This window comes from Lepidochelys kempii, chromosome 25 (assembly GCF_965140265.1).
Source record: "Lepidochelys kempii isolate rLepKem1 chromosome 25, rLepKem1.hap2, whole genome shotgun sequence".
NCBI lineage: Eukaryota > Metazoa > Chordata > Testudines > Cheloniidae > Lepidochelys > Lepidochelys kempii.
The window spans coordinates 15164170-15190008 of NC_133280.1; the positions used below are offsets into that span (position 1 = coordinate 15164170).

At 56.3% G+C, this 25839-nt stretch overlaps 2 protein-coding genes and 1 long non-coding RNA gene across 7 annotated transcripts in view; 2 read left to right on the forward strand and 1 right to left on the reverse strand.

The window, feature by feature from the left end:
* Positions 1-279: 279 nt before the first annotated feature.
* Positions 280-1579, forward strand: LOC140903330 (uncharacterized). Its single transcript, XR_012156222.1, has 3 exons — positions 280-570; positions 942-1113; positions 1217-1579. It is a non-coding gene; the product is annotated as an uncharacterized lncRNA (long non-coding RNA).
* Positions 1580-3420: 1841 nt separating this feature from the next.
* TMEM161A (transmembrane protein 161A) lies at positions 3421-18687 on the forward strand. Of its 3 annotated transcripts, none has more exons than XM_073324438.1 (12): positions 3421-4134; positions 5997-6100; positions 6438-6518; positions 7428-7525; positions 7938-8455; positions 9334-9466; positions 13149-13209; positions 13908-14051; positions 14611-14724; positions 15273-15447; positions 16049-16145; positions 16851-18687. In XM_073324438.1, the coding sequence occupies exons 1-12, from the start codon at positions 3877-3879 to the stop codon at positions 17120-17122; spliced, it is 2055 nt and encodes a 684-aa protein (XP_073180539.1). In that variant the 5' UTR covers positions 3421-3876; the 3' UTR covers positions 17123-18687. The 3 variants fall into 3 exon arrangements, with proteins under 3 accessions (XP_073180539.1, XP_073180541.1, XP_073180540.1); XM_073324439.1 differs by lacking the exon at positions 9334-9466 and adding an exon at positions 10852-11003 and having other exon boundaries at positions 3444-4134; positions 7938-8094; XM_073324440.1 differs by lacking the exons at positions 7938-8455; positions 9334-9466 and having other exon boundaries at positions 3439-4134.
* SLC25A42 (solute carrier family 25 member 42) overlaps positions 17741-25839 on the reverse strand; it is a 33522-nt gene continuing 25423 nt past the window's right edge. For 2 of the 3 annotated variants that reach the window (XM_073324444.1, XM_073324441.1), the window contains exon 9: positions 17741-23961. In XM_073324444.1, the coding sequence (XP_073180545.1) occupies positions 23886-23961 (76 nt within the window). In that variant the 3' untranslated portion in view covers positions 17741-23885. The remainder of the gene's footprint in view (positions 23962-25839) is intronic. The other variant, XR_012156216.1, reaches the window with a different exon arrangement.

Below are 25839 nucleotides of genomic sequence, written 5' to 3' on the forward strand. Positions count from 1 at the left end.
GCCCATCCAACCCCCTCCCCAGCTTGGGAAAGGGCTCTCCTCCTTGAGCACCCATCCCCCCACGTGGGGCTGGGGCAGCTGATCCACAGCCATTTCCCAGCGGCCATTATCTGTTGAGATGGAATTTAGGAAAATAAAATAATGGAGCTGGGGAATAATCTGGGAGACCCCCCCACCCCCCATCCACTCCTCGGGCAGTTCCATCCCGGGAGGCAGTTTCACGGCCTGCAGGCTGCAGGACTCTGGAGATAGGCACCCTGCCCACCCTGGCCCAGGCACGGTGGGGAAGGTTAGAAGCGACACCTAGTGGGAAAGGAGCATCTTGTCGGCCTCTAAGGGGGACTCATATCCATGGCAATATTCATGGCACAGGCCAGGCAAGCAACAGCCCGGACGGACCCCCACGTGCCCAATGGCTGTAGCGAGATGACGCAAGGCGCCCCAGCCCCCAAGACGATCATGAGATTGGCTTAAAAATCACAAGATTCTGGAGGGGAAATAACAATGTCGGGGTTCTTCATGTGGATCGTTCGGAGTCGCGTTAGCAAGCCTGCCTCTGCAGCCAGGCAGGTGAGACACTTCCTTCTTTTTAATGAAAGCCCAGAGTCTCCCCTCACCCCATGACTCCAAAAGCTGGAGCTTTAGGGAAAGCACGAAATTCATGAGAGCTTGTAACACGGCAGAGCCAATCCAATCAAGCTTTCTAGGACTAAGGTCTCAGCTGAAGTAAGTGGGGGGCTGTAGGTGCTCAGCATCTCTGAAAATCAGGCCCTTTCAAAGTGTTTTAAACTGGGACCCAGGAGTCCTGATTCCCAGCCTTCCCTGCTCTAACTACTGGACCCCACTCCCCACCCAGAGCTGGGACTAGGACCCAGGAGACATGAATCCCAGCCTCCCCCGCTCTAACACAGTGTCTCGCCTCACTCCTCTCCTGGTCCTAGGAATAGATTCCAGGAGTCCAAGCGTCACATTCGCCTCTCCAGCTGCACTCGCCTGCCTTAGCTGAATGGAACCCAGGAGTCCGGCATAGTAAACGCCAATGTCTTCCCTTGCCCTGCAGAAGTTCTGTTTACACAGGTGCCCCTCTGTGGAGGTCAGGGAACCAGTTCTGGGGTAAGTCTGACTAAATGGAGGCCCCTCTGTGCAGCCCTAGGAGCTCTCTGTTCTGCTTTCACACACCCCATCGTCCTCACAACCCTTTTCATGCTCTTCCTAGGAGACATAAATGCCGTCAGGCGGTAATGGAAGGATAAATCCAGGCAGGGAACCCATTTATCTTACAAGGAAGACTTGGGCAAAAGGACACAGCGCACGGGTGAGATTGTTACCATCCGTTCTGAAGCACTGTCGCTCCCATCTCAAGGTAACGCTGGGGGAAGGAGGCATAAAATATGACAGAAATTCGCATATTTAAAAAATGACATATGGCAGCCTCTCCCCATTAAACGGCCCGGAGTCCTGCTCAGAGAGAGAAAGGACTCTCCAACACAGCACCCCAGACAGTCAGGGCCACAGGCTGCAAATCCAGCACCCGCCACCCAAGCAGTTAATTGATTTGGAGGTTAATATTTTTGTTAGTCCCGGGGAAAGGGCTCAACCTGGCAGCCTTCCATTCTTGATGCCCCAGAGACTTGATTCTTCTGGACTTGGTTCTCCATTGCCCTGCACCTTAGGCAATCATTTGCATTAGTGGATGTAAACCACAAGTGTTTCATGCCCACTTTGCACAAGTGTTAATGATTCCACAAAATGCAATGCAATGGAGAATCAAGCCCATCTCTGGGTATGACACAGGCAGAAGCTCCCGCACCCGACACACTACCCTGCCAGTCTGATTCACCCCTAAACCAGAGGGATGCCCCTACAAGCTGGGAGGTGAGAGAGGAGTTCAGTCTCTGCCTCCAGCTCGGTTCAGGGATACTTGCCCTCTAGAACTGGACTGAGACCAAACTAACTCATAACACCAAAGAGCCAGCACTGCTCACCTGGTCCAGGATTGACGCTGTGACTGGCCCTGCAGCCTGGCCCGGCCTCAGTCGCCCAGAGCAGAGATGCACAGTTAACTCTGCCTTTCAAGCATTTTTGGTAACATTTTGTGGGTGAGAAGGGAATCTAGGGGCACAGGGGGCATGAGTCCCTGAGTCTCTCTAGTCCTTTACGGAGGGTGGGGGAACCCAGGTAGTATGGTCATTTCCAAAGCACATGGGCAGAATCATAGCTTGTAAGCATTCTGCTAAATCCCTCCTGCTGCCCCCTGGCCTGAGTCCAAGCCACCATCCTGCTGTCTCTCTGGAAGGCCAGGAACTCTGGCCTTTCTCTGATCCCTAAATGTGGCTTCCAGTTTATACTGGGATGCTCAGGGATGGGGACACAATGGGGTGTGAGCAGTACCTGCAAATACCATGTGTGTCTGTGCGCACATGCCTGCTGCCTGCCCAGTGTGTGGGTGCCGTATGGGGGTGTGTGTGCACCCATTTGTGCCCTGTGAGGCTGGAGTGTAGCTGTGTCTGTGTGTTTGCACAGGGTGTGTCTGTGGCAAGGTGGTGCGTGTGCGCTTGTCTGCACTGTGCACCCACCGCTCTTTGTTTAGCAACCTCCTGTCAGAGTCCATCAGCAGAGCGGGCTGGTACGGCTGCTGAGAGGCGTTTTCGGGATTTCATCTCGAGTGTAAGGAATCTCTTTGGTTTTCGCCCAGAGCTCTCACAACTCATGGTTGATTTGCTCCAGGCTAGGCCAGCTGAGTAGCCCAGAGCCCCTTTACTGTTAATTAGGCAGAGAGGCATGCAAAAGTTCCTGCGTCTCGAGGCATGCTGCCCAGGGTCCAATCTGCAGAGACGAAGAGGGGCTTCCGGCTACACAGACTCACTGCAGCGTCTACCAGCTCAAACTGGAGACACACCTGCCAGCTGAGCAGTCCCTAAGCTTAGCCTGGGGGGGAGCAACCCCACAGGCAAGACCAGCTCAGCACAGCTCCTACCAGCTGAACCCAAGGGCAGAGGACTCCATGCTAGAAGCAGAGTAGCAGCCAGCCTGGCCAGGCGTACGGGATTCCCAGTAGCGAACAACTCAGCCTGGGGCTGGAGGAGTTCCCTTTTGGCTCAGCTGATAGATCTGCTGCCCATGCACTTGCCGGGTACCCGGATGCAGTCTGGCCACCAGAAAGGTTACACTGGCTGACCCTAGAGCATGACCCTGAAGAGGCTTATAATGCTGAAGAGCGAAAGACTCAACATCCCTGGGCTGCCTGGGGAGAGCCGCTGGGACCACCAGCCTGACAGGCAGCGAAACGAGGGCGGCCAAACTCCTCACGTTCCTCGTGAACATGCACACGGGTGGGAGTGCTAACTTGCCTCTCTCCCTCCACCCGCCCCCCCTTTACCGTGCCAGGCTCTGCGCCTCCCGGGTTCATATCCCTGGTCAGTGCTGAGGAGCGGCTGGCGCAAGGGACGCTGAGGTCAGTCACTTCACCTCTCCGTCCCCCGTGAAATGGGAATACTAATAATTCATCATAGAATAAATAACCCAGCCCTGTCTCACCAGGGGTGAATGGGAGAGTTACTTCATTGATGTTTCCAAGCCGCTTGGGGATCCTCAAGCTGAACGGTGCCTTTTAACGGCATCGGGTTGTAATTAATTATTATTAATTATTATTTAACGAGGGTCACCAAGTTCTAAAGCCCACTCAAAGTACATCAGAGACCCCTCCAGAGAGGCGGGAGCCAGCTGCTACAGTGTCGCCCGCCCACTGCACATCTGGAGAGCCGGCAGCCAGGTGGGGGGCAGGGTCACCCACCCAGGACACATCTGGAGGCGGCCGAAGCCAACTGGCTCCAGAAGCGTGACGCACCGGGGGGGTCAAAAACTACAAATCCCGACATGCAACGCGCCGGACCCCTGCGAACCGGAACCAGGTGGGAGAGGAGGAGCGGGGCCGCCTTGACCCAAGCACCTCTGTGCCCGGAGTCAAGACCCGCCCTTCTCCCGGGGACTGCCCTATCATTGGCTGAGCCGCTGGCAGTCACTTGCAGGACGGCCTGTGATTGGTTGTGGGGAGGGCGGCGTTCCGTGCGCTGGCTCGCTGCAGGCAGCTGGCGGCTGGTCTCGGGCGCGCTCCCCGGCCCCGGTCCCGGCATGGTGAGTCCAGCTGGGAGCAGCCCTGGCTTGGCCGGGGGGCGAGGGGCGAAGCGGGGCTGGCGGGGGGCCTGCGCTGGAAACTGGCCCTGGGTTGGCAGAGCCCGGGAGCGTGCCTCTGCGCAGGAGAGCGGTCGGCGGGGGCCCGCCAGCTGCGTTGTAGCGGGGCCTAGGCAGCCGGTTAGAAACCTTAGGGACTGGTAACCTACCCCCCGCCCCGCCCCCCTGGTAACCTAATCCCTGCCCGTCTGCCTTGGGTAACCTAATCCTCCCCCCGCCCTGGATAACCTACCCCCCCCGCCCCCTGGTAACCTAGCCAGCCCCCCCCCTTCTCCCCGCCCCGGGTAACCTAATCCCTGCCCGTCTGCCTTAGGTAACTACCCCCCCCCCGCCCCCTGGTAACCTAGCCAGCACCCCCCCCTCCCCCCCGGCCCCGGGTAACCTAATCCCCGCCCGTCTGCCTTGGGTAACCTACCCCCCCGCCCCGCCCCCTGGTAACCTAGCCCCCCCCCACCCTGGGTAATCTACCCCCCCCCGCCCTGGATAACCTACCCCCCGCCCTGCCCCCTGGTAACCTAACCCCCCTCCTTCCCCCCCCCCGCCCCGGGTAATCTAACCCTCCCTCCCCCCAGCCCTGGGTAACCTGATCCCCGCCCGTCTGCCTTGGGTAACCTAACCCTCCCGGTAACCTAATCCCTGTCCCCCTGCCACCCGCCTCTGCCTTGGGTAACCTAACCCCCCTGCCACCCGCCTCTGCCTTGGGTAACCTAACCCCCCTGCCATCCCCCTCTGCTTTGGGTAACGTAATCTCCCCCAACCCCCCTGTCCCCTCCCACCTTGGGTAACCTGCCCCTGGCTCTGTCCCCCCCCACACACACACACCTTGCCCCAGGTAATCTAACCTTCCCCCCCCACTGCCCCCCACACCCTGCCCCGGGTAACCTGACCCCCCCACACACACACCCTGCCCCGGGTAACCTAAAGCCCCTGCTCCCCTCCCATCCCCCGCCCCTGGTAACCTAACCCACCCTACTGCCCCCCCGCCCCTGGTAACCTAACCCCCACACACACACCAGTGCCCTTCCCCAGCTCTTTACCAGACCCAAAAGCTCCCTGCCCCAGAGCAGTGGCTGCTCTTCACTGGTGAATGAAACCCACTGGCGGGGGAGGAGGCCTGGGCCCCAGAAAGATGCTGAGTATCTGGGCTGCTCTTCCTGCTCCTATAAATAGGACTTCGCCTGGTGCCCTTTCTGGGGCTTTGGAAGGCTTTGCTGCTGCAGGGGTGGCAACCGTATCTGGTTTCCAGGCCTTACGGGCAGCGTGAAATGGCTGCAGAGTGTCTGCAGACGTGTCTCATGTCTCCCGCTGATTGTTAGAGGGTCTTTTTCTTTCTGTTCTCTGCAAGAGAGGTACAGCAGCACCCTGACCTCGCTGCCGCTTAGTGGTTTCTGCGTCGGGTTTGAAACATGCAGGCTCCCGTCAAAAGCCAGGTTTGAATCCTGGAAGGATCTGCTTGGGCCCCAACTTTCTGAATTAAACAAGTCCTTCCGGAGGCACCAGGACTAAGAAGTTCATGTCTGACTGGAACCGGGGGGTGGTCACGGGACTACACAAACCTCTGTGCACCAAGTCCCATGTTGCGCCTAGCATAGGCCCTCTGCACTCAGCTGGGTTTCAGAGAGCACCGGCCATGTGGAGTATAGCTTTGGAAAACCCAGACGATCCCTTGGACAGAAAAGCCACTGAATGCTCGTTCATGTGCCCGGGAATCTGGGCAGGGGTGTTCTGGCTCAGAGGACGCGCTGTGATGGGCAGGAGCCCTGTTGCTGACTTCACGGTTCTGATTGTCTTCGTTTCCTTGCCAGGCTGTGTTGGGGGTGCAGCTGGCAGTGAGCCTGCTTACGGCGAGCATCATGCAGAGGTTGTCCCCGCACTGCTCCTTCGCTCGCTGGCTGCTCTGCAACGGCAGGTACAAGAGGTTTTCCAGCCAGCTCCAAATCGTTGCCCCCATTCTACTTTTGCATCTCTTCCTTCAAACGCTGCCCCTCAATCCCCACCCCTTTGCTATTCCTGCCTTGAGCTCCCGCCAGCATACACACCCGGCTCTGCCTGTGCACCACATCCCAACTCTCAGCACCCTCCCCTGTACAGCCCTGCCAATGTCCTGCAACCCTGACCTGCAGCCCCTTCTCCAGTCGCCTGCAGTGTTGCTGGTTTTCACTCCTCCAATCAGACATTTCTGACTCTCCCCAGCTGTTTGTTTATATTTTGTCCCATCATTGACCCCCTCCTGTACCTCCCTTCAGCCTGTATCGCTACAAGCACCCTTCGGAGGAGGAGTTGTACGCCCTGGCAGGGAAGCAGAAGCCCAAGGCCAAGCGAGACCGGTGAGCGGATCCCCTGCAGTCCATGCTTTGTTATTGGGGGTGATGATGGGATGGTTTGAAGTGCAAATTAGGCCTCTTGTCTTCCAGGCCTGACTTCTTCAACCTGCCCCCATCTGTGGAGAGAGATGGTCTGGTGAGCAGTCAGGGCAGTGGGGTGGACCTAGGGTTTAATAACCGTAGCACCCAGAGGCTCCGATCGGGGACCCGTGGCACAAGATGCGCACACACCCATCCGAAAAGGTGGCATCTGCCCCCATCAGTCTCAAGCCTTGTCTAGACGCACAAGTTCTGTTGCTTTACCGACACTGGTCCAGCTGAAGCAGTGCAACATGCACTGTGAGTGTGGACGCAGCTGTGTCTGGATAAGTGTGCTGGCAGGGGAATAAGTTATATCCATGGTGCTCAAACTATGGGTCGCGACCCTGTTTTAATGGGGTTACCAGGGCTAGCATTAGACTGCTGGGGCCTGGGGCCAAAGCTGAAGCCCAAGGGCATGGGTGGCAGGGGGAGCTCTGGGTGGCAGGGCTCAGGTTACAGGTCCCCACCTGGGGTTTGGGTGGGCTCAGGCTCCCCCTCCCTCCCCCCAGGGTCATGTAGTAATTTTTGTTATCAGAAGGAGGTCGTGGTGCAATGAAGTTTGAGAACCTTTGAGTTATATTGATAGACGCTTTTATCCTGGGGTAAATGCATCTACACAAGGCATTGTACCTGTATAACTATACTGCCCTAACTGACCTAGTTCTACCAGAACCAAATCTATGTGCCGACGAGGACTAAGTCCAAGGTAAGTGACAGCAGCTGGATACAACCAACGGTGGAGGCAAGGAGCCTGAATTCCAGCTCCATGGGCTGCTGTCCACCCTCGCTGTGCTCTGTTCCTGCCATTCTGAGCCTGTTTCTCTCTTGCAGGAGGCTGAACGGGGTCACAGAGGATAAACCCCTGTCAGTGCCCAAGGACATCAACCTGCATTTGGAGACCACCCCAATAACCACAGTGGATGCTCTTGGTAATTCCCACACACCAGAGTCAGTCTGTGACCATCACCACAGTGGCTGAAGGCTTATGGGATAGGGAGGGGGGCGTGACTGACCTGAGTTTTCTATGGCAGAGCCAGGGAATAGACCCCAGGAGTCCTGACTCACAAGTCGCCCCCCCCCCCCCGCTTTAACCTACGGGACCCCAGTCGCTTCCCAGAACCTGTTACAGAACCCAGGAATCTTGATTCTCAGGGCCCTTGTTCAGGCCAGTGGCCCTACGAGGGCCAAAGAGTTCAGTTAGGGAAGTGTACCTCACTGCCCTCCCCCGCTCCCCCCACACACACACACACACCTTGTTGCAGGGGGTGGGTGGGCAGGGTGAGCTTGCTTCTTGCACACTGGCTGGTGGTGACAGCCCCGTGTATCTCTGCCCGTTCCCAGTGCTGCGCTATTTCCTGGAGTACCAGTGGTTTGTGGATTTTGCCGTCTACTCCACCCTCGTCTACCTCTTCACTGAAGGCTACTACTGCCTGGTGGACCCCCGGAAGGAGATGAATATTGGCATCCTGTGGTGCCTGCTTACAGTCTTCTTCTCCATGTATCCTTCCTTTCCTACCCTGCCTGCTCCGCCTTGGGGGCTGGCAACAGGCTTCCCTAACCATGTGCCAGGGACTGGAGGGAGAGGGACTGTCGGGGCTGGGAGCCAGGAAAGTGACCCTGATGGCGGGGGATACAGGGAGTATGATGGGGAGGCAGGACGATCTAATGGATACAAGAGACACCTGGTTCAGTTCCTGGCTTGGCTGAAGGCTCCCTACGTGACCTCAGACAAGGCTCTGGGTCTGCGCGAGGCAAGGCTCCCAAGCTGCAAAAAGGGGGAGGCGTCCCCCTGCCTTGCCGGGGCGGCTGAATCCAGGAATGACTCCCATGTGCTCAGATCCTGCAGTGACGAGGGCTGTGTAAGTACCTGGCCAAAGACTGTGGGTGAGCCTCCCAGAGCAAGGGGTAGAATCCCCGTTATTTATTTACCGTAGCACTTAGGAGTCCCAGGCATGGCTAGTACCACCTTGTGCCAAGCGCCGTGCACACCGAGAACAGGAAGAGGGTCCCTGCATGATGGACCCCCGGAGCTGTTCTCGTCTGGATGGCTTTGGATCAGCTCTAAGATCCTCTCCTCCACGGGCAGGTCATGCCTGAATCCAGCTGACCTGTTCATCTCGCCCCCTGCTCAGAGCAGTGCAGGCTGCTCTGTAAGGCTGCCAGTGACAGGCAAAATAACGGGGGAAGAAACCCACCATCCTCTTCAATTAGAAGCCTAGCTAAGGCCGAATGGCTTAATTTATGGACTTATAAACAGCTCCCTGACAAGTTATAAAGCTGTGTAATGAGAGCCTTCCCCACCGTGAACCGGGCAGGGGCCTGATGAAGTGCATGCTTTACGAGGTGCTCATGCCGTGGCGGCTGCAATCTGTATGGATGAAAGGGCTCCCGGACACTTTTACAGGCTGCTGTAAAGCAGGGACGGCTGTCTATCCCCATTGAAAGGGCAGCTGGCCTGCTCCCCGGTGGTTTATGTGAACATCTACATAGCGCCACGTGAGCCTGCCTGTCCCTCCCCTTTCACTGCAGCTGATTGATACAGGGCACCCGGGGATTGGCAAAACGGCCCGAGCCTTGGGGCCTGGCTGCTAATGGGGGTGGGGAACCAAATCCTGGCTTGGGGACCCTAAAGAAAGGCCTTAATTGTTTCCTTTTATTACCCATAATCACCCCATTGCCAGTAGGTGACACCCCAATGAGTCCCTCTGAGTGAACCCCTTAGGCCTTCTCTCCTCAGGTGCAGTCAGACACTTCTCCCCATCTCCGGCCTGGTCCCGGGCTGCGGCACCCGGTAGATCGACCGTGCGCAGCCAGCAGATCTGGCCGCCTCACCCGCGGGCAGCTCTTCCCTGCAGAGCATGTGGCCAGAGGTGGATACAACAGCCAGGCAGCCTCCCTAATGCAGCGTATTTAACCTCAGCAGTAGGCACAAAGCATTACGCCCCAGGTCCAGATTGTTCGGGGAACCCCTTTTCCCCCCTACCCAGAGTTTTCTCCCCTACAGGCTGAGGCAGGAGCCATTCCTGGGGTGAGATGTGGACCTGAGGGCCGGGGGTTGGTACAGAACATGTGACAGATGCTGCAGAAATGAACCACGCCCAGTGTGGCTGGTTCTGGGCCCTATTGGGACCCCAGTGGGCAGAGCCGGCTGCTGGTGGGCCTGGGGAAGGATCACCCCGATTCTCCCCTTGGCAGGAGGCGGCACTCTAAACCCCTCCCTGCCGGAGTCACCTGAGAGGGGCTGCTGGCAGCCAAGTCAGCCTTGCCTATGCTGTGGTCACCCAAATGGAGAGGGGAGAATCCCTTTTGGGCTCGCCCTGTCCCTCATAGCTAGCAGGGGCTGGGCTGGGGGTGCCGGGCTGTGCTTCTGAGAGCCTGCCAGCGTGACAGAGAGTGAGCCCTGGGATCAGGCTCCAGTGTGTAAGACAGGGTGACAAAACCTCCCCGGGCTGGGCCACCTGTTGCTTTGATTGTGTTTCCCTCACATGCAAGGACCCCAGTGAGGAGTTGTTACAGGAGCCCCCCCCCCCCCCCAACGAGATTGGAGGCCCATTGTGCCAGCTGCTCCCTAGGCCTGTGCTAAGAGACAGCCCCTGCCCCATAGGTAGACCAAGGGGGTGGGGGCTTCACCTCCCTGCCTTACAGATGAGAACTGAGGCCCAGGTTGGCTAAGTGCCTTGCCCAAGGCTGCACACGGAGTGAGTGACGCAGCTGGTCTCTAATCACAATGACTACAAGGGCCTTCCTGACAGCTGCAGCCCGGGGTCTCTCCCAGCCCTCAGACGGTGACTAGACAGAGGCGTGTGTTTGGTTTTATACTGGTTTGTATTCGCTGGTGAAAGGGGCCGGCTCCACGTTCCCTGAGGCTCAGATACACACGTCCCCCCACACCTGAGCGCTGCTCCTCGTCCCTGTTGGGGGGGGCTCACTGTCAGGCCCAAGAGGGCAGCTTGCTCTCCGTGGCCCACCCAGCCTTTGGCATCTCTGCCAAGGCCTTCAGCCATGCCCACGGCAGTGCCCACACATGAGAGGGAGACGTTTCTCCATGAGGAGTTACATCGAGGCCCAGCAAGCTGGCCTTGTCCTGGGCCAGCAGGCAGGAGCCGTCCGAAGGGGGAGAACTCTCTTTAGCCACCAAGTGGGTCCCCTGGGGTGAGAAGTCTGTTCAGTGAGCGTTTGGGGGCACGGGGGCAATGTAAAGGCCAAGGCCAAGCCCAGCTGGTTTCTTTAACACCAACCCCCCCTGCGTCTGCAGCAAGGTCTTCTTCATGGTGATGCACCACTACTTCCGCTCCGAGGAGGGGGGCGAGCGCTCCGTCTGCCTCACCTTCGCCTTCTTCCTCCTCCTCATTGCCATGGTGGTGCTGGTCGTGCGGGAGGACTACTTGGAGTTTGGCCTCGACGCGGGTCAGCGAGCGGTGGGGCTGGGGCCAGGTTCAGGGAGGGAGCTGAGGATTGGGCGGACAGGTGGATTTGGGCGCCACTATGGCAGATCCCTTAGTAGGGATGAGCCGGGCTGCCCACGGGCTTAACAGTTGTGGTTGGAACCGTCTGCAAATGTGGTTGTGGCAGGGGGATGCGTCTGCATGCAGTGACCATGCTAGCGTGCTCCTGCGGGTCTGTGCTTCTGGATCCGATTGTGGGAGGGGGGCCCCTGTTACCTGCATGTGTTCAGATGTACGGGGGGGTGGGTCGTGCATAGCACTGTTCTGTGAATGATCCCAGTCTATGGTAGATGCGAGTGTGTGGCAGGAAATCTGCCCTGTTTGGCCATCGTAATATAAACCTGTCCCCATGTACGTTAAACTGTTAGACCCCTGTTTGTCGCAGCCGGGTTGTCTAGACTAAGAAAAGCGGCTGCAGTTGGTTTGGGATGAGCCAACCCATTCTGGCTAACCCCGATCTCTCTCCTGGCGTCGGTGCGGGTTAACCCTTAACTCAGTCAGCTAACCCCACCCTAATGCCCCTAGCACCGTGATGCAGCTCAGGTAGCCACTTTAAATGGATAAAAGGGAAGTGCTTTCCCGTGCAATACACAATTAGCTGGTGGAACTCACTGCTGTAAAACAGCGCTGAGGCCAAGAGCTCAGTGGGATTTTGTGCAAAAAGATGAATGTGGAGGACAAGACTATGTAATGTTATAGCAGTAAGGGTTAAAAAACCCCAAGGGGTTGAGAAGGGCTAAAAATCCCCAAGCTCCAGGGCATGAGCCAACGCTAAGTAGCAGGGGTCAGGAAGGAACATTCCCTGGAGACAGGTTATCCCAAAACTGCTGGGTTTCCTGTGCCTTCCTCTGAAGCAACTGGTACTAGCCACTGCAGGAGACTGGACTGGGTGCATACTGGCCATCCCTTTTTCGATTGCTGAACAGCGCACAGGCCTGCCCTGGACATGGCTCTGGACCCAGCTGTGAGCAGCCTGCCAAAGGACCACCCCACCCCCCAGTCTTTGCAATGAGGTCATGGGAAGTGATGTACCACTGTGGGCTCTGAATCCCCCCCTGCTCTTGTCTAGTTACGTGCTGGATAATTACTTTTACTGCTGGCTTTTGTCACCCTTGGCCAGCCGCGTTGCTGGGATGGCAAAGGAGCCTAGGAAGGGCTGTCTGACTGGTGTGTGGTTCCTGGGAGCCAGCAACTGCTCGCAGGAGACGGCCTGATTCTGCTCTCGCTTATCGCCGGGGATGTCTCCTGACAGCAATGGGGTTACTCCTGATTTACATCGGGGGAAGTGACAAGGGATCAGGATCTCTCGGCCCAATTAACTGGTGCTGTGCAGAAAACTGACTCCAAAACCCCTCTCCAGATGAGCCGTTTAGGGGGCTGGAGGGTGGGATGCGCTTGCTTTCAGTCTGTGGGTTTTGTGGTTCTGATTCCCCACTGGCCCTCTTAAAGGGACCCAACTCGTTACAACCCCTTAAACAGACAAATAAATAAATATTTTATCCGAGCCAGCTCCTTGCACTCTGAGGGATCTCGCCAGCACTTGTGCATGTGCGTCGCTTTAAGGCCCAGAGTCACACATGTCGGGAAGCGCTCTGCTGAATCAAAGCGCTCCCAGGGTGGGCCCAGCGCACTCAGGCATAGCGGCACTTGTACCGGTGTAACGCTGTGCTCCGGGGGGTGGTTTGGGCAAGTCGGGACGAAGCGGAGCTTTGCCAGTACGGCTGCATCCACATGAGCAGCGCTTTGCTGGAATAGTTCATTCGTACGCTGGCTCTCTTAAAGCACACCAAAGCTGTTTAAACCACTTCCAAAACAGCATAAGCTAAACTTTAAAAAGGCCCCTTTACTGGATTCAGGGTGTCCGCACAGGGGATTAAATACTGGTGTTACTGCAGGGGTTTAAATTCACACCCTATCTTATACTGGTATAACTTTCCCATGTTGATGAGCTCTTAGGTGCTTTTGACCATTTCACCCTTAGTGACTTACTCTTAGGAACCTGCTGTAGCGATTGGAGTAAAGCTACACCGTTACTTTCCCCATCACTTGCCGCCTCTTCCCTTCCAACACAATCTCTCCTACTCACCCACGTCTCTGTTTTCTGCAGGGCTTGCCAATGTCAATGATAACCTGGAGATTTTCTTAAAGCAGCGAGGATGGGAATGGACGTAAGTCTGGCGGAGCAGATAATAGAAAAGCACGTGGGATGGGGGAGGGTTGAGCTTTTTGAGTCTTTGCAGCTGATCCGGTCGCCAGCAATTTGTGTCACCAGTTCAGCAGCCTTCTGTAAGGTGGTTGCATTTCAGTTCCATGGGGGAATTATTTTTATTTTCATGGGGGTTTTTTGTTGCTTGTTTTTTAACCTTAGAACTATCAGGAATTTTGTTGGACGATTTCTTGGAGGTCTCAGAGATGTAAAGTGCCTTTAACAGAAGATATGGGAGGGCTTGAATCTTTAACAAAGAATATTTTTCTCCTAAGAGTGTTTTGGACATTGGCGTTAAATGAATGTTAACTAACCAGACCAGAAACAAAGACTGAATTAAAAAAACCTTACCCATCAGATTTCTCTTCTGTGATGTCATAGTTCCCCAGCCACCCATCCTCTTCTGGGGAAAACCAGGGTGAAAAAGGCCTGGAAAGATTCTCTTAAGGCTAGCATTGTGGAGAGAATCTTTCCAGGCCTTTTTTTATCCATCAGATAGAAGCATAAAAAGGGCACAAGGTCTGTGTGTTTTCTCCTCTGCTGGTCCCTGAGGCAGAGCCTTCCCAGTCCTTGTGCTAACCCTGCTGCAGGCTGAATTCTATCCATTAGCATGTTGTAGCCTTGTCTGACCCTCGATGACCCCTTGCTCCATGTTTGCAGAGTTCCCATCACCAAACTGACCTTCAAGCTGGGGCTGGTGGCCCTTTGTTCCTTCATTGGCGCGTGTCTGACGTTCCCGGGACTGCGGCTGGCGCAGACTCACCTGGACGCTCTGAAGATGGCTGCAGACAGGCCAATGACCCAGTTGAGTAACCTCCCGCTTGTCTGTGAAGCAGCCAGAGTTATGGGTGAGCTGCGAGACGGACACAAGACCGCCACCCCTGGCTGCTGGCTGACAGCCGGTGGGGAGCTCTGTTCCCCTGGATACTGCCCCACCCCAGAGGTGGCAGCATGGCAGCAATGTGAGCCACGCACAAGCCCCGTGGCATGGGAGGTGCTTTGCAGATGTAAAGCAGGGGTATCATTCAGACACTTGGGGGAGTGTAGAGGGAGGAGCTCTGCCAGGAAATGGACCTCTGATAAGTTTGGCCGGTCTGTGGAGGTGCTGACTGTATGCTGGGGGCAGGGCAGGGGCCAGGTTACCTGTTTCTGTCCCTCTAAAAAACCCTCCCCTGAGATACCTGGAGGGTGTTGCTTTTCCTGGTGAGCTTTGCATGGCCCTTGCTGGAGGGGGATGGCTGGCGGTGCCTTCAGGTGAATGTCGACAGGAGCCTGTGGTTCAGGGTGCCGCCCTGGGGCGGAGGTGGGGGAAAGCTGGGCTCTGACAGGCTCTGACTCCAGTTCTTTATCCTCCCCCCGGCAGGATCCTGCTCCACGCGAGTTTCTTGGCACCCCTGGTCACGGTGGTGATGTGGATCAAGCCCATTTCCCGAGACTTGTTGCTTCATGCACCCATGGGGAAGCAAACAGTCCAGATGTGAGTGTGACACTGCAGTCAGCAGGCAGGCAAGGGGGAGGGGGTATCCAAGTCTGTTCCCCTCCCCTTCCACCAGGTGCAGACACGGGTCCAGCCTTTGATAAAGAACCATCCTGTACCCTGCGCTACCCTCGGCCATCGCAGTGTCTGCCGGTGCTTTATTAGATCAGACTCGCCATCCCCTGTGAGGTCAGTGACATCAACCTCGCTAGTGAGGGGAAGGGACTTTCCACCAAGGTCACGCAACAGGTCAGTGGTTGGTAGAGCCAAGAAATAGAACCCAGGAGTCCTGGCACCCAGGTGCCTCCTGCCTCTAACTGCTAGACCCTACTGTCCTCCCGGAGCTGGGAACAGAGCCCAGGAGTCCCGGCTCTGTTCTGCTGTCGGTAACCTCCCCGACTTGTCTGGCAGTGCTGGCTAAACTCCCATCAGCCCCTGCTGTTTCTGACGTGTCCCTTGCTGTACAGTTCAGGCACGGGCCAAGCTGTGCCCTGTGAAGGTGAATTCTGCCCCCTTCACGCTAACGGCCTCCTGTCCTCTTGCCCCAGCATGTCGGACGCTGCCTACAACTCCACGCGCCTCTGGACCATTGTCGCCCTCTGCCTGCTGCGCCTGGCCATGACGCACCACCACCTGCAGGCCTACCTCCAGCTGGCGGAGCGCTGGGTGGAGCAGATGAAGAGGGAAGCTGGGCGCATCACCGCCCTGGAGATCCAGCGCCGGGTAGGCGCCCGCGGGGCAGAGAGTAACTCAGGCAGCTGGGGCAAAAAGCAGATTCAGGCTCCTTGCTGTGCAAACAGCCCAGAATCTGCAGCCAGTCACTCTCCCGCCTCCTCGGAGGCTTGTGAACCAGCTCCATTCAGCTGGCCATAGGGACTTGGGTCCAAGCGCCCCTCAGCTCCAGGGAGATTCCCCCCTCCTGGCTGTAGCTAGAACTGTCCCCCCTGTAAGCACCAGGTCCAAGATGGGTGCCCGGGCAACGCGCTCGAGAATCTAGACAGCACTGGCCTTGGGCAGAGAGCAGCTGGGCAAAGTTTCCTTTCCCAGCCCCTTCCCTCTCAGTGTCTTTCCTTCCTGACTCTCTCCTCTAGTATGGGTTTGACAGTAGCACCCCGCGGGCCTCATCCTGCCAGGCCCAGCACCGGGAGACAGTCCCTGCCCTGCATGGGCAGGACTGGGTGCCAATGGGAGAGGCACCGAGAGGGGCAGTGATTTGCCCAGGCTTGTAGAGCCTCAGGTGTCCGGAGTCACCGTCCGGAGTCACAGTCTGGTGCTGCCCTGCATTGCTCACATCCCTTCTGTGCTGATTCCCTCTCGTTTCCAGGTCACGAGGATTTACTGCTACGTCACTGTGGTCAGCTTGCAGTACCTGGGCCCCATCATCCTCACGCTGCACTGCACGCTGCTTCTCAAATCGCTGGGTAGGGAGCCGGCTGGGCCAGGGTGACGGGCTCAGGCCAGGGGATGAGTTGCCCTTTGCAACTTGCCACCCCAGGAGTGGGGGCAGAGAGGCTTTCAGAGCCTTGCTTGAGGGATCAGGATCGTGGCTGCGATTTGGAGCATGTCACCGGAGCTGCGTTTGCCTCCAGCTGCTCTTCCTGGTTACCTCTCCACTGCAGCTGAGGGGCCCCGTGTGAAATGAGTTTGTTGGGTCTCAGGCCACCACCTGATGGGCAGGTGTCCAGGGCCCAGACTGAACTGGGGTCCCTGTACCTGGGGCTGGCTGGCAGGGGAAGGGTGCCTTGGCCCTAAACACCCAGCTTGGAAGGAAGGTTCAAAGTCCTGCTGCGGGGGTTGGGAGAGCAGATTGTCCCACATTAGCAGAGGTCATGCACCTCCCCCTGCAGTGGCTGGTGCTGGCCCTGGTCTGAGCCAGCCTGGGGGGCAGTCCCTTGCCCTTTTGTAAACTGGGGCATGCCTCCCCAGGCCCTGAGTCACCGTTTCCAGCGGGCTGAGCAGAGCTGGGAAACGCCCCAACAGCTGGGTGACAGGACAGGTGCTGCAGGGAGGAGCTGGAGGGACCTGTCCCTGCAGGGCTAGCTGTGACTAGAGGGGTGCACTCTGCCCCTGCCAGGGGTGGCTCCCCCCCACGCTCACCAGTCCCTCTTGTCCCTTCTGCCTTGCAGGCGACTACTCGTGGGGCCTGTTCCCCGAACCCCCACCCGTCTCCCCGGTGGTGGGCATTGCACCGGCCCAGCCCACTGCTCCCTCAGCTGAGGAGGAGGGAGGAGAGGACATGCAGGCCACAGTGGCGCAGATCACGGGTGTGCTGGGCGCCATCCTCACCCCGCTTTTCTACCGCGGACTCTTCGCCTTTCTGACGTGGTGGGTGGCCCTTTGCCAAGTGATCACCAGCCTCTTTGGCCTCTACTTCCACCAGTACCTGGCAGCCTCCTAACCACAGCTGTAGCAGGGCCAACGGGCCCCAGGACCTGCAGGCCCCTGCGGGCTACAAGCCATGTGCTGGGGCTGGGATGAGTTCCCACCTGATGGCTCTCTGCCCTGCGTCCACCTGGGTGATGGCGCAGAGCTGCCCTTAGCCCATCTCCTCCCCTGCCCGAGCTGGGGGACGCCAGCTGCCCCCGCTGTGTGTAGATCCGGAACCGGCCTCCCGGCTGGGCCACACCTGCCAGGCTGAGGCCGCTGCCTGGTTGTCTCTGCCCGCCGAAGGGGCAGGAGTAACTTGCTGGGGGTGGCGGCTCATCAGCATCTTCTCAGCCTGCATTGGAGCGGGTTGGGAGGTGTGGAGCAGGGGCCAAGGGAGGGGCCCCACACACTGCCGGCCTGGGGACAGCATCTTCTAGGCAATCTCCCCAGCTTGCTTTGGCCGAGCCGCTCCCCTCCCCACTCCAGGGTGGAGGCTGTCTCACCTACCCAGCTTCTTGTGCGTGGCCGGCCTCCCCTGAGAGCTCAGGGACCCTCTCAGCCAGTGGTTCCTGATCCAGCCTCAGCCTCCTCCCCACCTCCCACCCAGGGAGGAGCCTGCTGGTGGGTAACATGAGATGGGTCAGCGGGGAGCCAGAGACCTGGAGGGCTGGGGTCTCCGGGGGCCCTGCGCCGGTGTTGGAGGGCTGGGGTCTCCGGGGGCCCTGCAGTCGATACCAGTGTGGGGTGCTCCTATTCTGCTCTGATGGCTGGGCATGCTCTGTACGGCTGTAAATGGCCCCACAGGGCAATGGCGAAAGGGGGACTAGGCCTGCAAGTCAAATGAGCTTGGCCCCAGGTTCCCGGCCGCAGCAGAGCTCTGGTGCTTGGTGCTGCAGGGAGCTTGGGGGTGGGGTGACGCTGAGGCTGGGAAAGGGGGGGGAGGATGCTGGCTCATAGCCACGCCTACAAGACGGAATGGAAATCCCAAGGGCAGCCTCCCCCATGGCAGACACAGCGATGGCTGTGCAGCCGTGTAATGCTCTCGAGAGCATCCTTCCCTTGGCCCATGGGGCAGGCGTAACCCAGATCCTGGCACTTGGGGTCCTGCTGCTCTAGGGACTGGGCCCTTTCATCTCTTGCCAGCAGGACCCCAGAGCAAACCCCATCCCAGCGGGGAACTTGCAGCCTTTCCCTTGTGCCTTGCCAGGCTTGCACCAGCCTGCCCTGTGCTGGGGGCTCATGGCCTGCAGGGCACTGTGTGGGTGCAGGTGGGAAAGCACGGGATGATTTATTAGAACTAGCTCTTTTCTGGTAGCTTTGTTCTTCCAGAACTCGGGTTCTACCAGGGCAGAGGCACCCGCTCCCCCAGGGAGCTTTTCTGGGGTCATAAAGAGTGATTCCCCCTAAGACTGGCTGAAGGGGTGTTTTGCGTGGGGTTTCTGGGGCCTGCATTTGATTTAATTTCTCCTCAGGAAATCATCCCCCTCCTCTGTGTAAAATTACCCAGCCCAGTGGCCTTATTAATTCTGACTTCTAGAATAAATGCAACCAGGTACAAGGATATTTTATGAATAAACACATAGAACTGGTAAGCCACTTGCTGGTCAGATTCCTGCAGTTGTAGCAGGACAGAGGATTCTTCAAGTCACCATCCAAATGCATGCCACAGTGTTGCTGTGCGCTGTTAAAGCATCTGCTGTGTTCCACTCCAGAGGTGGCTGCATTTGAGTAATGTGGGCGGGGAGGGCACTGCCTCTAGAAGGACCCTAGGACAAGCCTGGGGATCAAAGCTCTTGCAGCAACTTAAGCTAAGGCAGGAACATGACCCATCCAAGCAGCAGCTCAGCCCCTGTGGGGGGAGGAGGGGCAGGGACTGCAGGCCCTCCAGTGGGGGGTGGGGGGAGATGGAGACTGGAGCTGCCCTGGCAGGAGTGAGCCAGGCTCACAGCCAGGCCGAACATTTCGGAGGGTGGGTGGGGAGCTTTTTGCAACATCTTGCCCCTGATGTAACCAGTATCTGTCCCTGATGCATGGGGCCTGAGGCTCTGGGGGAGGGGGGCTGGTGCCCCAAAGTGTGTGTGGGGGGGAAACCCAGAGATGCCAGGCAGCTGGGCTCCTTGCGATCGGGGATGGGCTCCCTCTGCAGACTGCACTATGTTGGGGGAAATTCCTTCTCCACAATGGTGGTGGGGCAGCATGGCAGAAGTTAAGTCCTTGCAGCAGGAGGGCAGTTGCTAGCGCCCTGGGTTGTGCTGCGTTCAAACACGCAGACAGTCTCTCCCCGGAGATCTGCCCAGACGTGAGCTCGGGGCTGGAACAACGACTGATAGACTAGCCTGGAAAGGGGGGAGAGAATTCCCAGGCACTGTAATCAGGCCACAAAACCAGAAACCCACCCAGCCCCCGCTGCAGAATTATTTGTAAATAAAAAAGCACAACATCCCCCAGGTCCGTCCCAGCTCACGCAGGGCCCCATTCCCCAAGCTCAGCCGAGGGGAGCAGCAGCAGTTGGGACCAGTTCTTCACTTGGGGTTGGAATTGCTGGTGAAGGGAGCCAATAGGCCAGCGGCCGAATCCACCCCTCAGCACTAATTGCCCCTTGTGCACAGAAGTCCCCCACTTTGACCCATAATTCTCCCCTCAGGAGAAGAACCATCACCACGGTTAAAGGATTCAAAATTAGGCCTTAGAACAGGGGTGAGCCACATACAACGCTCTTCAGAAGTTCAAGAGCTGGGGCATCGCTGCTGGGGCTCGGCCTTTCAGCCCTGTTCCTGCTGAGGCCCCAGCAGGCACACCTTGCAGGGTTGAAGCCCAGATAGCCCCCTCCTATAGGGGCTAGGCAGCAGCCCCTACCGCACCACCCTGCTGCAAGGCAGAGCTCCTGAGCTCCCCCCACGCTGATAAGTGGAGAATGGGGGCAGGGGGGGCTCTACAAGCCCCCCTTTAACAATAAACAAGCTGCATGTCACTTCCAAGCCATGGTTTGGCCACTCTTGCCTTATAGTGACAGATTCCAGAAGCTCAACTCATTTCGCTTACCAAGGAGAAAGGTAAGGGGTGACGTGATCACACACTGTCAGTACTTGGGGAACAAATATTTAATTCTGGGCTCTTCAATCTAGCAGGGAAAGGTCAAACATGATCCACAGGCTGGAAGTTGAAGCCAGGCAAATTGAGCCTGGAACTAAGGCGTAAATTAACTATTGGAACAATTTACCAAAGGTTGTGGTGGATTCTCCATCCCAGACAGTTTTTATATCATGATTGGATGTTTTTCCTACAAGCTCCAGTCCAGGAATTACTGGGAGGAGGTTCTCTGGCCTGTGTTAGGACAACCCTTCTGGCCTTGGGATCTCTTATAACAGCTCCACAAGGGTCCCTCAGCCCTCCCTTTATCACAGCACAGGGACCGATGGGGCTAGAACTCAAAGCCCCCCTGAAATGTCTGCACCCCTCTCACTTAACCTAAAGGCGACTCCTCAGTAGACCCCGTACTGCTGATACGTATGACACACAGTTGAGCAATTCCAACACTGTACAGCAGAGGGCAGCGTGAGGCGTGCACAGTGGGGGTCACATTTTGTGACCGAGCTGGAGCCCAGCGTCTGGTTCAGGGCCAGCGCTGTGGAGGGAGCAGAGCACCACTCCCTGCATGCGGAGCGTCCTGCCTCCTAGATCATGGCTGGTTTGAGAGGAAGTTGACAGGCCCAGCCTGGAGAGAACTCGCTCACCTCATCAAGGCAGCACCTTGTTCCCTTACAGCACACACAGATTAGAGCCTCTCGGGAGCTCGCGTGAGAGAAAATGGGGCATTTGCTGAACAAACCCAGGGGCACTTGCTCCACTGCCTGGGGCTACAGCCCCTGCCCTGCAAGCAAAGGCTGATTTTACCACCACCCCACCCGCGCTCCGCCCAGAGCTGCCCCATAGCTAAAGCCAGCTGGCCAGAAAGGGAATAGGAAAGACACAGGAGAAAAGAAATGAAACTAAGCTGTCCCTGACCCTTCCCGTGCACAGTCCCCACGGCCTGGCAGCTTGTAATTACACATTCCACTGCGGACAAGGAGAAGCTTCCCAACCTGCCCCCAAGGTGAGGCATCAGCAGCCCTTAAATGAAGAGCAATCGCGGCATGAGGAAGAACACAGAGCCCAAACCTAGCCCTGCTCATGAAGCATGTCAGGGTGCTTGGTGCTGTACAAACTCCCCGGCTCCAATCTAAACAGCCAGACAAATGTACTCCATAAGGGGCAGCTGGCCCTAGGAGAGTAGAGGGACAGCGCAGTGCTTAGGGTGCTAACCCCAGAGACCTGGCTTCAATTCCCTATTTCCCTCTTCTGCCACAGACTTCCTGTGTGACCGTGGGCACGTCATTTAGCCTCTCCGGGCCTCAGAGCCACACCCATCTAATGGCAAGACCAGCACCGGCAGCCAGGCAAGGGTCCAAGAGTTAGAAATTGATTCTTACAGTGCAAGAAACCAATAAACGAGAAAGCCGTTGCCATCTTATTGGATGCATCTTGCAAATTCTGCTAAAGAATTGAGAGTCCTCCCTGCTGAATGCAGCACCGAGGATTTTAGCATCCTGCCTGCACCTTGCAAACTTCAGCTCAAGGCCTGACTGGGCCTGGCACATGCACCTTTCCCAGCTATTGCGGCTAGCCCTGAACTTCTCCCTCACAAAAGCCAGAGCAATGAAAACTAACCCAGCAGCGCTCTCCTCTGCCAGAATGCTCAACAGTGCCCTTCTTTTCAAACTCCTGGCCCGTACACAGCTGGGGTCAGACACGCCTGCAGCAGCAAGCAGGTTGGGCTTTTCCTCCTCTGTGCCTGGTGAGGAGGCTGCTGCCCTTCCCCCAGATACAGACCCTGTGCCTGTCATTCCTGCCGTAGGCATGTCAACCTTAGACCATTGCACCTTGGGAGGGTGCTAGGAAGTCTGGGAGTTGGGTGGTTGGACTGGGGCGCGCATAATGCAGGGTAGTCACGAGCGCCAGATTGGGACCCAGGATTCACTTGGGGTTACAAATGAGTGTAGATGCTCAAGTGCTAGGTTAACAAACCCAGGGTTTGCCAGCGCAAGTTCTAACCAACCCTTGGCTTACGCTGCAGTGTCAACGTGCCCTCAGAGTCCGGTCTTATGGCTAAGGCCCTGGGCTGGGACTCAGGAGATCTCAGCTCTGCAGAGATTCCTTCTTGGGCAAAGTCGCTCTGTGCCTTAGTTCCCCACTTATTTTAAGATGATCCCTCCTTTCTCCCCCTCATGTCTCTCTAGCCTGTAGGCTCGTTGGGGCAAAGATTCTCTCTCACTCCATGTGGGTCCAGCACCCAGCGCAATGGGATCCTAGCAACAGCACTAGAAAGCCACATCCCAGAGATTTCAGGGTTTTCTACAGATTTCAGGGGGTCCTTTCAAACTAAGAGCCCCCATTGGTGAGGGGAAGGTTTCTGACCCCCACAGAGCCAATAGCTACAGCCAAAACAAACTGACCAGCAATTTTCCTTCCATGCAGCTTAGCCGGGCATCAACTGCTGAAAGAAAGTTGCAATGCTGTAACTTCCGTGAGAGGCACCAGCCCATACCTTCCATGGACCAAAGTCCCCCATGCACCCAGAACAGCACCAGCGGTCGAACAGCTAGCAGCTGCCTGGGCTCAGCTCAGAGCCAGAGGAAGTTCAGACCCCACGGCCCATTCAGTCCTGGACACCTGAGCTAAGAATTGCCAAAAAGGGGCCCAGTTTAGTAGCCTTTGGAGGTGGGTTTTAGGAGTCCAGGCACCATGGCTCAAACCCTGGCTCTCTTGAAGTCTCTGGGAGTTTTACCATTGAAGTCAGGGAGGCTAGGATTCCCTCAGCATCCCATGGTTTTGATACTATATCTTACTGACTGTAGTGACGTATTGAACTTTAAACAGTGTGGTATTCTGGGATTACCCTTTATCAGAGAAGTCATTAGATAGAATACTAGTTCATCGTTTCCTTACTGTGTTGACATACCCGGCTACCACAGCAGTTGCCTTTATCCGGAGTCATGGCATCCCTGTCATACACTGATGCTCCATCCCCCCGGAGAGGGCTGCCCACCGGGACTCTGAATCGGCTGTCTCTTCAGCACAAGCTGGGCTCCACCAGCCTGGTTTCACGCTGGCTTCCTCTTTGGGGTTCTGTAACTGTTCTGAGCGGAGGTTGTTTGGAGGACAGGTTATTGACCTATCACTCATCCCCAGCCTGGAGGGCCAGCAGGCGGTGCTTCCTCTGGTCCCTGCCTTTGCCATGCCACTCCCAGGTCAGTGGAAGAGAGGAGCGTCCCCCTGCGTTACCGTGCCATCCTCAAGGACAGTAGTCCTGAATACACAGAGCCAAATAGTCTTTCAATACCCTGAATACTTAGGGGCATGCTCCTGTGCCAGCCGCTTTAACTGTGACCAGGGTGAGGACAGTAGGAGGTTTCTAGGAGAATGTATTTGGGAAAGACAAGGGTGGTGGGGACCGGATACTGATCTGGGAGCAGAGAAAGTCAGAGATGCCCCCCTCAACCCACTGCGGGAAGCTCTCCCAGAGTGTCTGGCGCCCCAGCCAGCTAGAGCAGGAGTCTGCGGTGTGTAAGAGGCAGTACCTGAAGCACCCGTCGTGCTGGGAGAGGGGAGACATCTCTCCTTCTGCAGGACTTCGAGTCAGAGATTTGAGCAGGATCAGCGTTCGCTCGATTCAGAAGAGCTCGTTCAGTGTTGAGTGCTTTGCCGGTACGGGACACTGTTGAAAATCCGGTGCTAAACGGGCCCATTGCTAGTGGCTACAGCTTCCACTTTCTTCCCCTCTCAATGCTGGCCCCAGTTCTGCTGAGTAGAGACGAGAGCCCCCGTTTTGTCCTGTAAAACATATTGTGAGTGCGACCAGCGCCTCCTGGTAGTAGAGATGCAACACAGAGGACACCCAAAGAGAATCCAGAGAGCCAGTTAATTTTTTATTAAATATACTCCTCTCTTGGCACAAATTTTAAAATATATATATAAACATTATATAACAGTGTCATCACTGCATTAAAATAGAACTCCAGACCCAAGGAAAGCAGTCAGGTTTGACACACATTAATAGGTGAGAACATCTTTACAAAAGGCATTTGTTCTCCGTGCATAGACAGTCAACAAGAGTCCCTGCATAACGTGGCATTAAAAGGTACAGGGTGGGTAGGAGGAACCAGACATTGCAATGAAAAAACCTTTTTATAAATCAAGTCTTTTCCATTTCTGGCTCCAAGCCATGGACTGAGCCCAAAACATACCACATTAGCCCTAGTATAAGAATTAAGTAACAACATTCAGGTATTTCCTCATAAATCATAAGAGATCAGTAAAAGTTGCATCGAAAACAGTAGAGGCTGAGGGAACTGGGGTTATTTAGCCTGCGGAAGAGAAGAATGAGGGGGCATTTGATAGCTGATTTCAACTACCTGAAAGGGGGTGCCAAAGAGGATGGATCTAGACTGTTCTCAGTGGTAGCAGATAACAGAACAAGGAGTAATGGTCTCAAGTTGCAGTGGGGGAGGTTTAGTTTGGATATTAGGAAACACTTTTTTCACTAGGAGGGTGGTGAAACACTGGAATGCGTTACCTAGGGAGGTGGTGGAATCTCCTTCCTTATAAGTTTTTAAGGTCAGGCTTGACAAAGCCCTGGCTGGGATGATTTAGTTGGGGATTGGTCCTGCTTTGAGCAGGGGGTTGGACTAGATGACCTCCTGAGGTTCCTTCCAACCCTGATATTCTAGGATTCTATGATCTCCAATATTTCGCTTCCCCTTTGCCACCAATGCTGTAGCCACTGATGCCGGATGCCAGAGACTTCTCAGATTGCATGGTAGCACCAAAGTCCATTTATCAAGCACTTGTTAAAAAAGTTTCTTCTGAAATGCACTGACTGCTTCTGTGTTAAAGCAACCACAGTGCAAGACCTGTAATGCTTAAGCACTGCCAGGCCCATGGAGGTCAGGTGGAGTTACAGATGTACCAGCATTTCCTCAGACCAGCTGCTGGACTGGGCTTCTAAAAAATATACCATGAAAGTTTCAGTGGATATTCCCACTCCACTGCCTGCCTCGCAGGGACCATCATCCCCGTGACTTCCACTGATGGTTGATTCTTACACGTGCCAAGGCTCCTCAACATTCCCCTTTCCCCGCCAAAGTCCTCTGCACGCACAGAGATCTGCCTTCCACCTTGGTTGCTGCTGGCCTGTCTTCCCATCCCAAGGCTGTATTGGCACTCTCAGGCCCTGCGGCCATGTGTTCCTGGAGAACAAGGAGAAGACTGCTTGGGGCATGTGTCCAGGGATCAGTGAGGGCTCCCAGCAGCAGCAAGGGGTCTGCACCAAATGGATACGTTTTGTCTTGACCCTCTGCTGGAAAGCCTCCCCAGCTTCCCACACCAGTGCCCCTTACCTGGCCCTCAGAACTCCACCCAGGCAACGACCAGTTCACACAGCCAAAGAGCTAGGCACTGGGAGGAGCTGCCATTTCACATCCAGTGGGAAAAGGGAAGGAATCACACCGGACAAACGATACTCGAGGACTTTCCAAAGGAACACACATCCCTGGTATCTAATCCTCGTTAGAAATGAAAGCTCTCACCCCTGCATTCGACAAGGAGGGTTCTGATGCTGGACTGTTCTGGGAACCCAACATCAATCTTGCACTTATGCCAGTTTAGCTATTCTCCATCAGACCTGCCTTCCCCGAATGGCCAGGGGTGGAC